This window comes from Plectropomus leopardus, chromosome 4 (genome assembly GCF_008729295.1).
Source record: "Plectropomus leopardus isolate mb chromosome 4, YSFRI_Pleo_2.0, whole genome shotgun sequence".
Lineage (NCBI taxonomy): Eukaryota > Metazoa > Chordata > Actinopteri > Perciformes > Serranidae > Plectropomus > Plectropomus leopardus.
The window spans coordinates 30,041,726-30,057,116 of NC_056466.1; the positions used below are offsets into that span (position 1 = coordinate 30,041,726).

Below are 15,391 nucleotides of genomic sequence, written 5' to 3' on the forward strand. Positions count from 1 at the left end.
ATATAAGTTTATACTGACAGAACACCTTTTTTGAAGTCAACTAAAAGTCAAAATATAGCTATTTCCCTATATTGGCCTAATTTTTATACATAACTAATGTAAATAATGTTAAAGATGAAAGGGTGCGTGACTGCACCGTGATAACGGGTGGATTTCTGAACACCACAAACACAGACTTAGACTCTTAGATCAACTGTCTAAGTTAATCAGAAGCAAGGCTGGTGTCATTTCTGTTTTTTTTGTAATTAAATAATAATAATAACTTAATTTGTTTAGCACTTATTAAAAACAGTGACAAAGTGCACAAGTCAAAAACCCACAAACAAACACACATACCGACACGCATTCAAACACTATCACACGTGATGTAAAATTGTAACAAACGATGGGCACTAAAGTGAAAGTGAGGCAGAGCTGGGAGAACGCGGCTTAAACTGAACTAGCTTATTTAATTTGATTATTTTGCTTATTATGCAAATTTCCCAACATGCAACTCCGAAAAACCAGGTTGAATCTCCCCCACTGTAAATGACATTTCTATCATAGGAGTTGAGAGGAAACATTTCTAGGGTTAGTATTTGCCATATAGAGCTTTCCAGTAGACTGCTGTAGTTTTTTGGGGGGGGGCAGCAGGCCCTGTATGTTAAACAGATCGCTGTCACCTTGTGCAAAGATGCTGTGAAGGAGAAAGTTTCTCGCCTGTTTCCAGATTTTATTATCGCAGGGTCGGCCCTGTTCCCTTCCCCCCCCTGAGCTCGCCTTCCCTCCCCCTCCTCCCCTCTCTGCCATCTGTTGACTTTAAGTCATTTTGTTACTTTCTCCTGATTGCTCACCCGGTTTTCCCCTGCAGTCTCTTGTTTTAGCCCCTCCACCCCCCCTCTCAAAACCCACCACGGACGCCAACCCCAGGAACTTCATTTATCATCGCCAAAAAAACCTCATTAACAATCGTGCAGAATCTTCTCGTGCTCCGTGCTCACGACTGTGGTGTTGAGAGTGAGACTGAGGCACACTCGACTCGCCCTCCTTCTTCTCCTTCCTCCCAGTTCCTTAAGGAAATTAAGCACATGACTCCGCTCATGTATGAGTCATTGTCTTTGCTCCCTCCATCTCGTTTTTTCCTCCCCTTTGCTGTCCATTTCCTGTTGTATTTCCAGCTCCCTCAGCCTCTCTTGATATGAAATCCAGATGTTCCCAGATGTGTTCCCCATCACTTTGCCTCAAAAGTCTCCTCTTTTTTTTTATGTTGTTTTGATCCTCCTCTGCTTCGTACCTCCAGTGCGTTGTGTTTAGAGTTTGGCCTCGCTGCGAAATACGGTTTATACTTTATTCATGTTATTCAAGCCTCTAAGAGGTGATTCATTATTTAGAGCTTCTGCCTCCCAAAGCCAGTTCACTAAGTACATTTTTGGCTCTGAGATAGACTCACACAAACTGCATTTTTCGATCGGAGACAAAGACTTCTTCCCCTCCTCCTCCTCCTCGTCCTGAGCTTCTAAGCATTTTGGAAACATTGTGCTTAGTTTTAGCGAAAAAGGCCCCGTGGGGTCCAAAGTTAGATGGCTACAGTATTAATCAGGCGAACTAAAGCGCGCAGAGCAAAGTGTTCCCCCTGGGGACAGAGCAGATGAGGGACATTGGTTCCAGATGAAAGGAAGATCATGGGAGGAGGAGAGAGGGAGAGAGGGAGGGAGGGAGGGAGGAGCGGAGTTGTTTTCTAATCTAGTGATATGAAGCCAGAGACAGGCAAATCTGTTTTCCCCCCGTTCAAAGAGTGCTGTAATTGCTGCGTAAAACTCCCATTTTAATGGCGCACATTAGCATAAAAGCTGGAACACAGTGTTATGAGTACAAATAAAGTGAGTTACAAACTATTTTCGGGACATGATTTCTGTTTAATATTTGGCTCCAAACAAAATTCCCCTCAACGCGTCTTGTTAAAGTGTAATTACTCACCAGATGTCTGATGCATCCGTCTTAGCTCCGCGCAGACATTTGAGAGGAATGTGTCGGAGATTGCATCAGGGCTCATGATGCCATTTCACACCGACGGGGGCTTCATGCTCGCTGACACCCCTGACCTATTTATGATTTAAGAGCCATGGTGAGAGCTTGTTCTTTTCTGCCCCGTCTTTCATCTCCCTTGCTCGCATGATCTCACTCGCCCCCGTTATCACGTCTTTATAAGCAGACAAAAGATCCGGTGGGTAGAAAAAAAACTCTGGAGGAGATAGCAGGAGTGTGTCACCGGGCGAGTTAATTTGATTAGGAGTCGGCAAAAACACCACGCAGAGTCAAATGAAAAAGTGTGAAGGAAGTGTGAAAGAATTCAAAACTAGTGTCTTTTTTTTGCTTCGCAAAGCATTGACCTTGTGTCCAAAAAATCTGCTCTCTTTCAGAACAACGACCCTTTGACCCTTGGTTATCATGGCTACCCGTCTCATAGTCAGGTAAGGATGTGATTTCACCTCTAACATGCTCCATGTTTAAGGGTATTCCACCATCTTCTGATATTTTTTCATATTCATGAAGCATTAACAGTGAAGCAGTGTAAACCACAAGGTGGGGGTGTAGATTATACTTCATCCGTTGTGTAGAAGAAGACATGCCTCCACACCCTTCACTCTTCCAGTCCTGCCCTCCCACCACTTTTCTTTCTACTCGCAACAATCAGCAATACTATTAATCATCTTTGAGCTTTTTAAATCCAGTGTTTTTTTGGGGGGGTTTAAACATGCAGATATTCTTGTTTTCCTCTCCTCAAACGAATACACACCCATATTAAAGCTATCAATTGTGTGTGTGTGTGTGTGTGCGAGGCAACAATCTGTTTACTGGTGTTTGTATTAGCCTGATTGTGTTATTAGACCGTTCAGTTTATGTGGTTAATCCTCAGATCATCCTTCGTTCATCCACTCATCCTCTCATGCTCTGCCCATAATCCCCTCATCCCTCGCTCTCCGCGATGCCCAGCAACCTCTGGCTGCTTATCTGCGCTTCATCTGACTTAAGGCTTCACTTGTGCGCTCTCATTTTGAGAGATTTTTCTTTATTTCCTGGCAATACTGTTTGGCGGATCTTGCGGAAGCCGGGAAGCCAATTAGCCAGGTTTTTTTTTATTTTTTTATGTCACAGTAAGATGATACAGCTTTGAACCGTTCCCTCGCTAATGATGATGTTCCAAGAATGGTCCTAAAGGCTGAAGTGTTACCTAGTTCAAGCAATCTCACGTCGGGATCTATAAAGGAGAAAGTCAGGGGTTTACTTGAGGGATTCGGAAGTGTGAACCGGCCTCTGACCAGGGAAAAAAAAAACAGCAGAGGAGGAAGAAAAACAATGCCGGGCGGCAGAGGCTCCCACAACACTGAGGTGCTAAACTGTCAACAGTGGTGTGAGAATGATGTGATCAAAGGCTCCTGAAAGGAAGAGCCTGGAGAGCAGCAGAAGCCCGATGTGTGAAGAGAGGGACAAGCCCTTTCACACACGGGATGTAAAACTTTCCTGGCTTTTGCTATCAGTTAAAGTCATGTTTTTGGGTCATTTTATGTAAATACGTGATTATCCAGATATGGTTTCATTCAAAAATGACAGAAACAAGGCTCGTGATATTTGCCAGCTGAAGGGTGAGAGTCTGCAAAAAGGTGCAGAGATAATATGACCTAAAGCACAATACGCATCTGCATCAGTGAAAGATGTTGTTTTTGTTGTTTTTTTAAATGAACAGACCGCTTTACGAAGGTTTTGTAAAGTGCACAACACGTATCCACTTTCTGGATTAAAACCCCATTTATAGCCAAAATACAGTATTCCAATTTGATTATTTACATTCTGCTGTTCTAGTAGTTCTAGTAGTTTCCATTGTTCCTGGCGGAGTCGGCCTTTCCCGTGCGAGATTTAAATTGCCCACCCACGCACAAGAAATTCAATGATGGATGCATCTGTTGGATGTCACGCTGATGACAAATACTATATGTGTGTGTGAGTTCAGTGTTACCATGTTGGAGCACATTGTTGACTGTCTTTGTTTTGTTTTTTAAAAAAATTACCTGACATGATGAATCCCTTCATCTTGAGGTTTGTTCGGCTTTGCTTCACGAGTCGTTCTTCTGTTGCACTTCTGATAAAGTGGCTGCTCGAGGCGTGTTTTCCTGTCCCCAGTGGTCGATGCACGTGTCATTAAATGTGTCTGAGAAAGATATTTGGCTCTTAAGCTGCTGAATGCTCCACTACACTGTGTTCAATATCTAGCCGCTAAGTGTGTGTGTGTGTATGCAGTTTGGTGCTGAGCAGGTAGTGTGCAGGCTTTTTGGAGCTTTCTTAATGAAAACAGCTGCTGCTGGAAACAAGGTTGATAGGAACACTGAGAGTAAACCAGAAGAGTAAAGTTTAGAGCTTTAAAATCAAAACAGTGAGCTGAAAGATACCAAAACACTCAGTTAAGCTCAGATGTATTGATCTGGCTTTATGGAGCCCATTTAGGACTTTTCCATTGGCACTTATGTATGAGCCGGGTCAAACTGTACTGCACTGGTTTTAGGGGTTTACGTCAGAAATTTCATCACAATATTATATTATATATTCTCTGGACGATACGATATTTGCCAATATCGCAAAGTCTGCCACCATATGTTTTCGATTCAGTTAAATTCAGCAGCCTGTGATTGATATGATACGATTTTAGAAAATATACTCATTGTCTTTTTCTTGGCTTCTTACCATTGTCTGCCGTTAAACTGCAAGCACTGTTTAAATGTCAAGGAAGGAGGTACGCCTGGATGGGAATGGTGTCAAAGACATGCAATGGAAAATTCAAAATAAAGGCAAATCTTAAAGATGACAATGAGTATTGATAGCCCATTTAACAAAGAGACGGAGCTATAGGGCCCTTCTTTATGCCTCCTTTACGTTTTTAATTAGAACCAAACAACGGCTACTTTTCAATAGCATGCTGGCATCGCGGAATCAAAAGAGGCGTGACATTTAACGCAACACTGTTTGCCTCTTGTAGGACGAAACATATGCATCTGCAGCACTTAATAAACAAAAACAACGGCATAACATGGCAGTAACAACCATTTACTGTCTCTGTTACATGGCCGCTGATCTTGTCCTCTGCTCAGAGGGTAAGGAGCTCCCGAATTTTACTGTATTCCCAATTTGCAGACGTTTATAGATGCAGTTCTTTTTCTTTAAATTAGCTGCCAACTGCTGCTTGCTGCTTTGTGAATCTCCCGCAGGGACACACACACATAACATGCTGTCAAAACATCACACCTGTCCCGCCCTTGATCCTGCCCGCTGTCCTGTTGACATAGCATCCACTGCTGGCTTAAAGACGAGACAACTCTGTCCTCCCATTCCGCGATCGTACCTTTTATATGCAGCGCCAAGGGGGCAAAATTCACCATATTCCTGCCTTTAACAGGCGGTAGAAAAGGGCTTTTGACTCATGACAAGCACGCCATCAGTTTAAGACACAGAAGCGTATAGCCCAGCTATAAGAAGATGAAAATCCCTGCTGCACTGGGCTGACTGAGACAAACCCAGCTGAGCCAAATCAGCACATGTGTACGGAAGAGGGCTAATGTTTATCCATTGTTACACTGAATACAAATAATATTGATTAGAGCAGCTTTAAGGATTATAATTTATAATGTGACTTAGATTAGAAGTGTTATGAAAACATTTCTAGGTTTTAACCTGACGCCGCTTTAGCAGAAAAATGAGTCGGGCGCTCATTCAAATATGAGACAAAACATGTAAATCAGCACATTTATGTAACAAGGTGCATCTCTGAAAGGGGAGAGAGAAAGAGAGAGACAGAGAGAGGGAGAGTCTTCACTTCCTCTCCCAGTGGTGCCAGCAGCCCCAGTTAACTCACCTACATGGAGAAAGAGAACAGAAGAAGAAGAAAAGAGAGAGAGAGGGAGAGAGGGAGAGGGAGAGAGGGAGGGACTGCGACATGAGAGTGGAGCAGAGGGGAGGAGAAAGTTTGCAGGTGTGACAGGGGCAGAGAAGTAGGAGGGGGGAGGCGTCAGGCTATCTGGGTGAGAGAGGAGGAGGAGGAGGAGGAGGAGGAGTGGAGAAGAGACAGAAGAGATGAGCAGGCAAGGGCACAGCAGCAAAACAGAAGGCTGGGGGTAGAGGGAAAGCAAGGAGCGAGTGGGAGAGGGAAAGAAAAGAGTGAGTGGGAGACAGAGAGAGAAAGAGAGAGAGAGAGAGAGAGAGAGAGAGGGGAAAGGAAAAGAAAGAAAGCAAGCGAGAGGGAGAGTGACAGGGACAGAGGCCAGCACAGGAGGAGGAGGAGGAGGAGGAGGAGGGGAGGAGGGGATGGGGGGTGGGTTGGCATGGCAGACAGAGCAAGCGGGGGCAGAGAGAGGGAGATTTTGAATCTGTGAGACAGACAAGAGAGACTGAGCTGGTGAGGTGACACAGGCTCAGAGAGGGAGAGGAAAGCGAGGCAGCGTGAGAAGAGGAAAGGAGAGAGAGAGAGGAGAGAGGAGAGAGGAGCGACGACAGTTTGAGTTGTTGCACAGAATACGATGATGGGACTGTACTATCCTTCCGTGTTGTCGGTGAGTGTTTATCTCGATATCTTTCTCATATCCTCCCTCTGCGTGCGTCTGCTGTATCTCTGCATCGCAGAGGCTCCACTGTGCACGCGGGGCGGCATCAGCGCGGGCAGCACTGTCATTGAGCATGAAATGTTAATTAACTGCTAACAGATGAGGACTCTTCTTGACCCCCTTTGCTGGAGTGGTCCAGTCAGGGCATTTCGTGTTAGGACTCCATGAGGGATATAAACACTGTAAAACTGGCGTAGTAGGCGTAGATGACAGCAGAGATACTGGCTGGGAGATTGTATCGCGACAGTTAGGATTCGCCACGGTGAAATGTATTATTGTAACGCCGTTGTTGTGGCATCTGCTCTGCTGCCTGGAGCTAGAAGCGCATGAACATCAAGAGCCGCCACTGCCAGAAAGCTGCCATGTATTATGTATGCTCAGAAGACACATACAGTACAGCATGTAAGCATGTGCAGCTGCGGTAAACTCTCTGCTGAGTGGAAGGAATAGGGGGAGGTAAAATTTAAAAAAAAAAAAAAAAAAAAAAAAGTCTTTCTTCTTTATTGCCTCTGCAGCTGTCTCTGTACATCGCTCAAGCCCTGTGAGCGAAAGGGACAGGTGTCCCCAGAACAGTTGTCTCTGTCCTTTTTTTTTTTTTCTCTCTCCTCCTCCCTTCTGCATCTCTTCTATTCAGCTAACAACACCTCCTCACTGTAATTTCTGTGTCACACATTTCACAAACACACAGAAGCCGAAGCACACAGTGGGCTGCAAAGTTGCGAAGTGTCTTGTTCGTATCATTGCATTTCATTCGCTGTGAGTCAGGCTCTTTCTGTGTGTCGTCTCCTTCCTGTCTTTGCGTCTCTTTCAGCTGTACCTTTTGGATTCCTGCTCTCTTTACTGTTTGACCTCTTTTTCTCCCTCCTCTCGTTCTCCCTGGGGCCCTGGCAGCTGTTATCTCAATGTTTTTCTCTAAGAGCCCCTGGAAGAGGGGGGGTTGGGAAAAGAGTGAGAGAATGGGAACGGGAGAATAGAAAAATTGATTTTTAAGGTGATGGGACACCCTCGGGCAGATGCCAGGGAAGCCCGTGCAGGACGAGGGGAGATGAAATTATGCAGAGACGGACAAATGACAGGAAAGAGGCTGAGAGCAGTGATATTAGGTCAACTGGAGAGAGCTAGTTTGCTCTGTGACGCAATTTCAGACTGGAGAGCTGACTTTGCAGTTACGCGTGTGTGTGTGCGTATGTGTATAAGCATTCAGATTTCTGACGCGGTAATTTATTAGCTCTTTTAGAGTGCATGCTAATGTCTTTTGGCCCCTTGCTGCTACAGGAAAGTTGGAGTAGCAGATCGGGTGCGAAAGAATGAAATATTTTCTCAAGCCCCACCTAAGTGTGCGCCCTAAGGCGAGGGAGAGACGCCTACCTGCTGCAAAACTACACACACACACACACACACACACACACACACACACACACACACACACACACACACACACGCACACTGCCACGCTTTCAAAAACTGTAAACGGGTCATGAGGTTTCAGCCCCACCCCCCTCCACCAATCTTGTTATTGATTCTTCGCAGGGTTAACAATGATGGTCGGTAAATGATCCCAATGAGCTGTGTTGCCGTGGCAACTTGCATGAGTCATTCGTTTTGTACGAATTGTTAAATGGTTCGAGGAGTGAGGAAAATGTCGACGGGAGAGCCATGTGAGGTAAACACCTTTTGCACTATGCCTCACAAAAAATAAAAAAAAAAAAAAAAATAAAAAAAAAGAGCTGGTTATGAAATTGCCCAAACATGGAGTTGCAGTTCTGGCTTTTTAGCAGCTATTTGCATCTCTGATGGCTCTAAAAGCACTCACTGCGAGGCATCTGCGTGGATTTCAAAAGAACCTGCCTTTTGAAATAGATAGGGGTTGCCCTCGCTGACTCTTCGCATGGCGCGGTTGACAGTGACAACACCGTCCTCCGGCTGCCGTGTGTACATCCTAAAACCACACTCGAGTGCTTCATTGTCACAGAGCCCTGCTCGAGCTCTGAACAAGACCAACTCGTTCCGTGGACGTACATAAATGTATTGAAAGAGGCGTGTCCGTGTTGGGTAAACACGCGTCCATCTGCGTGCTTGTGTGATCACCTGCACATGTGTTTGTTTACGGGTTGCGTGCGCTTTGTAATGAGGAGCAAATGTGGACAAATAATGTCATCGTCTTTATGTTTGGGAGTGTTTACCTTTCATAAAATGCTGCAGTGGAGCCGAGCGGAGCATTGACACAGCTTGTGGAGGGATGACAGTCGTGTGTGTATCACTGCGCACATGTATATTAAAAAAAAGGGGGTCTCCCAGAGATGCTGAGACCCTACAAGGAAGAGGATGGGGGAGGGGGGGGGGGGGGTTAGTAGGGAGGGGTTTGTTTGACAAGCACACATGTTACCCTATAAGGAGATAGAGGAGCGGGTGGGAGGAGGAGCCCGGGCATCTTGTTGCTATGAAGCGAATGGGCTTGATTGACATGCGTGGGGGCGGGACGTATGCAAGGGTCCCGTCTGGATTTTATGAAGCGTAAAGAAGCGCAGCAGAGAGTGGGAGGAAAGGGAGAACAGCAGCAAGAGGAGAAGAGCAGGAGGGGGGGAGGAGGAGGAGGAGGAGGGGTTGACGTGGGATGGAATAATTTAACAAGAGGGTGTCTCCTGGCTCATCGGTATGCCACAGACACGGCGTTTAAACGTTTCTCCAGCTGTTTGCAGCATCGGCGCCGAGTCAGAAGCCAAGATCTGAGCTGAGCACAACTTCCCCCAGTTAATACGATTATTGAGCCAAAATGTGAGCTGCTGCTAACAGCATGAATCACATTTTCCAGCGTCAAGTTTGTTGAATTAGGCTATAGACTAATGGCTGGAGGCCCGGGAAAGTAAGATAGTGAAATGTCATTATTCATGTGAAATGACCCAGTGTTGCCCTAGTTAGCTTTTAGCCATGTTCCTCTCCTCCTCTCCTCCTCTCCTCCTCCTCCCCGGCTCGTCCTGTAGCGTAGTGAGACTGCTGCAGACGAGCACATTTTATAACATGCCTCCTCAGACACACTTGCTGCTGCTAACTGACCCGAAAGTAAGCCAGCTACAGCTACCGCTCTGAGTCACTGGCTTTGCCTGGCCAACGCATACACTTACACAACCTTTAATGCCTTAACGCCCCAACGCCAGGAGAGCGGAAACGCACACACACACACAGACACACACACACACAGACACACAGACACGCATGTCGATTTGCACACGACATGCACACAAACAAAACGTACACAAACTTGAGTGCTGGCGTACAGTTTGCCTGTCTACAGGGCAGCACTCTTCTTCAATTTGACCAGGAATGCCCTCCCCTCCTTGTCTTTGTGTTCCTCCTCTTATCCTGCTATCTGTGTGCATTTATTCAGCAGATGCTTTTATCCCGACGCTGAGCACAAAGGCCACTCGCAGTCAGCAAAAGGCCCATAACTTGACGGTTTGAGCAGAGAGAAAAGGAAAAAAAAAAAGCAGGCACACGCTATTTTTGCAGATAGCGGGCTGTTGACACAGTGTATCAGGTAGAGAGAGGGCTGTTGAGATGCGGCTAAAATGGATCTGCTCTGAAAAGGCCATTCGTCGAACACAAATACAAGGTTGTTTTTGGCTCGTATTCCCGCTTCTATTTTGGTCTGGCAGAAGGAACAGCAACAGCCGGGGTTGTCCATTCTCCCGCTAGGCTGTAGTCTGTTTTCTGTGCATGAGCAACAACAAAGAGGAGGATGTTATGATTGATGGGGATATAATCTAATCGGCAGTATAGACTGCAGGGATATTATATAGTGTTGCAGCCAAGACATCAAAACCGCACGTCCCAAGTGTGCGGTATTAAAAATTCAAGTCACTATCATTCTGTCTGAGTTGCATCACAACTTGTCAAGTCCAAGACTGACTCATCAGTCCATGAGTGAGTTGTGTCATGAGTCATCAATGTTGGGACTCGAGTATGACAACACTGCGGCCATGATGAACACTTAAAAGCAGAGTAGGAGGGTAGGTTTCCTAACAAATTTGACAAAAGGTAGATTATTTTCTGCTCTCCCTCTGTTTTGTAACCAACAATATTCTCTGCAGCGACCGCTGCGGCAGGGAGATCCCTGAGTAAAGTTTTCCAGTTTGTTTTCCTTCCTCTATTTTTGCTTATTGTTCAAGTTCCAGACTTATTGTCCCATGAAAGGCAATTAATTACGCAGCAAGCAGCACACATAACTCACATGGTAGCTTTAGATTTTGAACAGGATTACGAGTCTGCTACTGTGAGGCAGTACTTTAAGGAATACATCAGCCACAAAATGACCTTTTTTATTTCAATTACTCACTGCACGTTACCTTGAATAAACAGAGAAAACTTTGTTTTTCTCGCATGCCTCTACTGTGAAGAGGAAATTTAAAAAAGACAAACATTTAGGATGAATTATGCTTCTCAAAGAAATGCATTTTCACCAAAACATTGAGATTTAAAACTACAAGATAATCAGTTTCCTGCTCAGGGTGCGCCACATGACTGCACGAGTGTTTTATATTGCAACTTTTTAGCAAAAATGCATGTGTTTGGGAAGTACTGCGCATACAGCTGTATAAATGAGACTTGGATTATACTGCATGATCAGACCTGCTCATCATATTATCAAATAGCTTCAGAAACCCCTTCCCTCCAAAACCTTTCCAACACTGGATCAGGGCTGCTGTGCATTTCTGTAACTTTCCAAAACTGACAATCTGGCCTTCGCAACCATTTTATGCCGTCATTCACCGGCTGTGCAAAAGTGAGAAAGTAAGCCAGGTTTGAACTTCTCCCTCCAAACCTTTTTTTTTTTTCGTCCGCCGCACGTATATTTACCCTCACTTTTCATTTAAACGTCAGAGTGCAACACAATAAATGCCTACTAGGAGAAAGAATTTGAAACTGTGCACCGGCATCCCCGTATTTACACTTAATTGCTTCTCCCACCTCTCCATGACTGCTGGCTTTTCACCTCACCATGTAGTGTGGCCGTTTGGATCAGCTACAAACACTCAAGCCTTCCACAGAGGATGGCACAAAATGCAAACTACCTCTCTCCAGACGTAACTCGACCCTTCAGCACAGCAGTGCTTTCAGCAAAATGCTGATGTCTGCATTACAGCTGCAATGAATTATCAGTTTCATCAATTATTTGATTAACATAATATAAATCTGCAACTATTTTAAAAATAGTTTAATAATAGTTTAAAGGTCCAGTGTGTAGGATTTAGGGGGATATATTGGCAGAAACTGAAAATACTAAAAATAACTAAGTTGTCTTTAGTGTATAATCAGTACTGTATTTTTCTAACTTAAGAATGAGCCGTTTATATCTACATACGCAGCGGGTCCTCTTCCACCGAGTCAGCCATGTTGTTCTACAGAAGCTCAGAATGGAGCTAGATAGGGCCATTTGCAGTTCTCGTCAGCCACCGTAGTTCTGCCGCACGCTCGTCACTTTAGAAGAAGTTTCAGGTGGTTTCAATCTGCAGCCTCACCATTAAATACCACTAAATTCTATACACTGGATCTTTATATTGTTTTTCAAGCAAAAATGCCAAAAAAGGTGACGTTGCCATTGTGAAAATTTGCTGCTTTTCTTGTTCATGCATGGCAGTAAATTGAATATTTTGGGGCTTGGAAATTTTAATTGGACAAAGACAGTCCTTTGATGCAGTCACTTTAGGCTCCAGGATATTGAAACATGCTTTTCTCACTGTTTCTTAACGTTTTGTGCACCAAAAGATCAATCGAAAAAATAATCTACAGATTTCTCAGTCACAAGCATAATTTTTAAACACGAAGTACAGCTGAGGCTGATGGGAATGTCATTAGTTCTGCAGGCTCTCTGTAAAAACATACAGGACGATATAACATTTGACCTTATGATGGCACTGGGCGGGCTCACCAAAACTCCTTCAATTCATTCGGGGGGGGACGTGAATGTTTTAACCAAATTTCATCTAATAAGGCAAGGCAGCTTTATTTGTAAAGCAAATTTCATACAGCAGCGCAATTCAAAGTGCTTTACAGTGCAATAAAATATAAAAACATATTAAAAGATCCAGATTTACAATAAAAGAGTAAAGAGATAAGATGTAAAAGGTAAAATCAGTTACTTAATAAAAATAATATTAATAATTGGTAAACTCATCCTTCAACTCCAGAGATGTAGAGGGATCAAGGACAAATGTAATTTTGTTTTTAAACATTAAAAAAAATGACTAGTACATCTACTTTCTAAATTATTAAAAAATAAATAAATAAAAAAATTGATTTTGATTTGATTTTTTATTTATTTCGAACACATTGTAATAATTACGAACAATGAAAAACATAAAGCAAAAGAAATCTCTAAATACAAAATGACTCTCACATATTTGCAGTCACGAATGAGAAACATTAGAAAACAGTAAAAGGGCAGACAAGAGGTGCAAAGATTATTTAAGATCATATATAAAACAGTTTTAGAATAAGTATGTAGTCAGAATGATGGTTGAGATATTTCAGTCTGCACCACAGTGGTGCACAGACCGACATTTGTCATCCACAGAACTGCCACTGTGACTAAAAGGTTTTTCAATCCCATAATAAGCTCTTTGCCAACACTCTGCAGCAACGAGGTAAAACTTTCTGTGCGCACTTTCAGTCTCTCTGTATCGTCCCCTTTCCCAGTTCACCACTTGACCCAGCCCGGGCGATCAGCTTTCCCTTTCTAGCACAGCGACACGGCGGCGGCTCTGGTTTCAGTATTCCTGCCCGTCATCCAGGTTAGCTCTTACCTGGTGACCCGGGCTGACTGGCTCCACCCGCTATCATTTTTTTTTACCTCCCGCTAATGCAGTTCATCCAGGATGAGCTGATGCAAGGCGATGCCAACCAGTGTATCATTTAGCACATAATGTATTTTGTCTCCCGCAGTTAAAAGCCTGATCTAAACTGACTAATTTCCCTCGTCTCTGCTCTCCTTCTCTTGTCTCTCTCCAACATAATGAATTCAGGATGTCTCATCAGAGGATTTCAGCTCATGTTCACATTATTACCATCAGTGATGTAACACTGTTACAGAGAGAATATTCTTCACATATTAACAAATCTCTGCTCTATTTTTAAGCCTTTGTTCATAAATTAGAAGCGGATCATAACTACTTCTAAAATGATAGGTGGTTGACGTGTAAAAACACCTTTAAATGAAGATTTACCCCAAACAATGCGATAATTGGAAGTTTTTTTTACGCAGAAAACTCAAGAAGAGATTGACATTTAGTAGCCCTGGATGAGTATTTACTTACATATTGATATTACATAATCAAAACATTCAGAATGACTGTAACAGGCTGTGCAAATAGTGAGCAAACATTTTCTGAAAGTGTACAGTAAGACTGCCGTGAAGCCGTGGCAGGACAGGAAGGCGAGGATGTGAGGAATGCCATCACGTATCAAAACCTTAATTTGGATTCTTGTGGACGAGATTTTGGAAGAGGTTCATACAGCTGCAGCGGGGTTTAGAGGAGCGGACACAGCTGCTGTTTCAAAATGTGAATGAAGTTAAACTTGGACTCTGCGGTCAGTAATCTGGCTCGAGTGCCACGCTCGGAAGACGGAGGACACGCTTTTCTGTTCTGGAGGAAGGTGGAGACTACTCACCTGGCAGGAGAAGAAGCAGCAGCAGTTTAGGTATGAAAAGGGGACGTTTGCAGTGAGCGAGGGGGGGCGGCAGATTAATGATGAACACATATTTACTGTATGTTATCAGGCAGAGGAGGGAGTGAGATAACAGGATTGCTGGTTGTGTGATTACCCTGCTGAAATCAGGCCAGTGCCGCAGTCATAAAACGCTGAGTTTAAAGCATCTGATGAGGTTTTTCTTTGCTCTCGAGTCGGCAGGAAAAAGAGGAATTTGCCACCAGGTAGAGCAGCTTTTGACGGCATGAGGGATTTTCTTTGAAAGTAATTACACAAATGGAGGATGGAGCTGAAAAGTGTTGGTGATTAACGGGATGTTTGTGCCAAAGATTTACAGTGTTGCGCTGCAGTTCGAGCTGCTGAGAGCAGTTCAGATGAAAGTAATATAACGCATGGTCTTTCCTGTATTACTTTTTTTTTTTTTTAAATAAACAAAACAGACAAGAACGTCGCATATTTTTCATCACAATTTAAAGTGTCGCACCAGATCACGGGTCGACAGATTATTGGGCCTGGCCAATTATCGGGGTCGATATTTGACATTTTGCAGATTATCTGTATCGGTGTTTTATTTTAATGATTGCTATACATGCAAAGAAAGTGTAACTATGGAAGGAACTGTTACTTTGTAAATCATCAGGGAGCTATTTTTTTTAATTTAAATTTTCACTGATCTTTATAAAAAATGCACAGAATTTGCTTTATAGGATGTTTTGATTGAATATATGCTAAAGGCATTTCAACAAAGTTTGTGTTGGAGTTTGTCGTGATCGGAATTTAAAATTTTTGACAGAAATATTTTGATATTTATTGTAAATGCATATTGGTTCCAAATATCGGTTATCAGTCTCGTTGATTACTAATTATCGTTGTCGGTATCAGCCCTGAAAAACCAAAACCAGTCGCCCTTGACCTTTAGGTGCCAGTTTTATTTATTAAAATTGTCGAGCTCTGATATTTATTTATTTATTAGTTTAATTAAACTGGAACATGTACAGTTTAAAAACATAAGTGTTACTGTTGATGTATCATACCAGATTGTTGCTTAGAGCTAATTCACA

The 15,391-nt window shown here is 43.5% G+C and overlaps 1 protein-coding gene across 6 annotated transcripts in view; it reads left to right on the forward strand.

Annotated features, from left to right (window-relative positions):
- Positions 1–15,391, forward strand: part of rbfox2 (RNA binding fox-1 homolog 2) — a 47,648-nt gene that overhangs the window by 7,793 nt on the left and 24,464 nt on the right. For 5 of the 6 annotated variants that reach the window (XM_042484828.1, XM_042484827.1, XM_042484826.1 and 2 more), the window contains exon 2: positions 2,400–2,450. In XM_042484828.1, the coding sequence (XP_042340762.1) occupies positions 2,400–2,450 (51 nt within the window). Of the gene's footprint in view, positions 1–2,399; positions 2,451–6,365; positions 6,576–15,391 lie in introns of those variants that run through there. The other variant, XM_042484829.1, reaches the window with a different exon arrangement.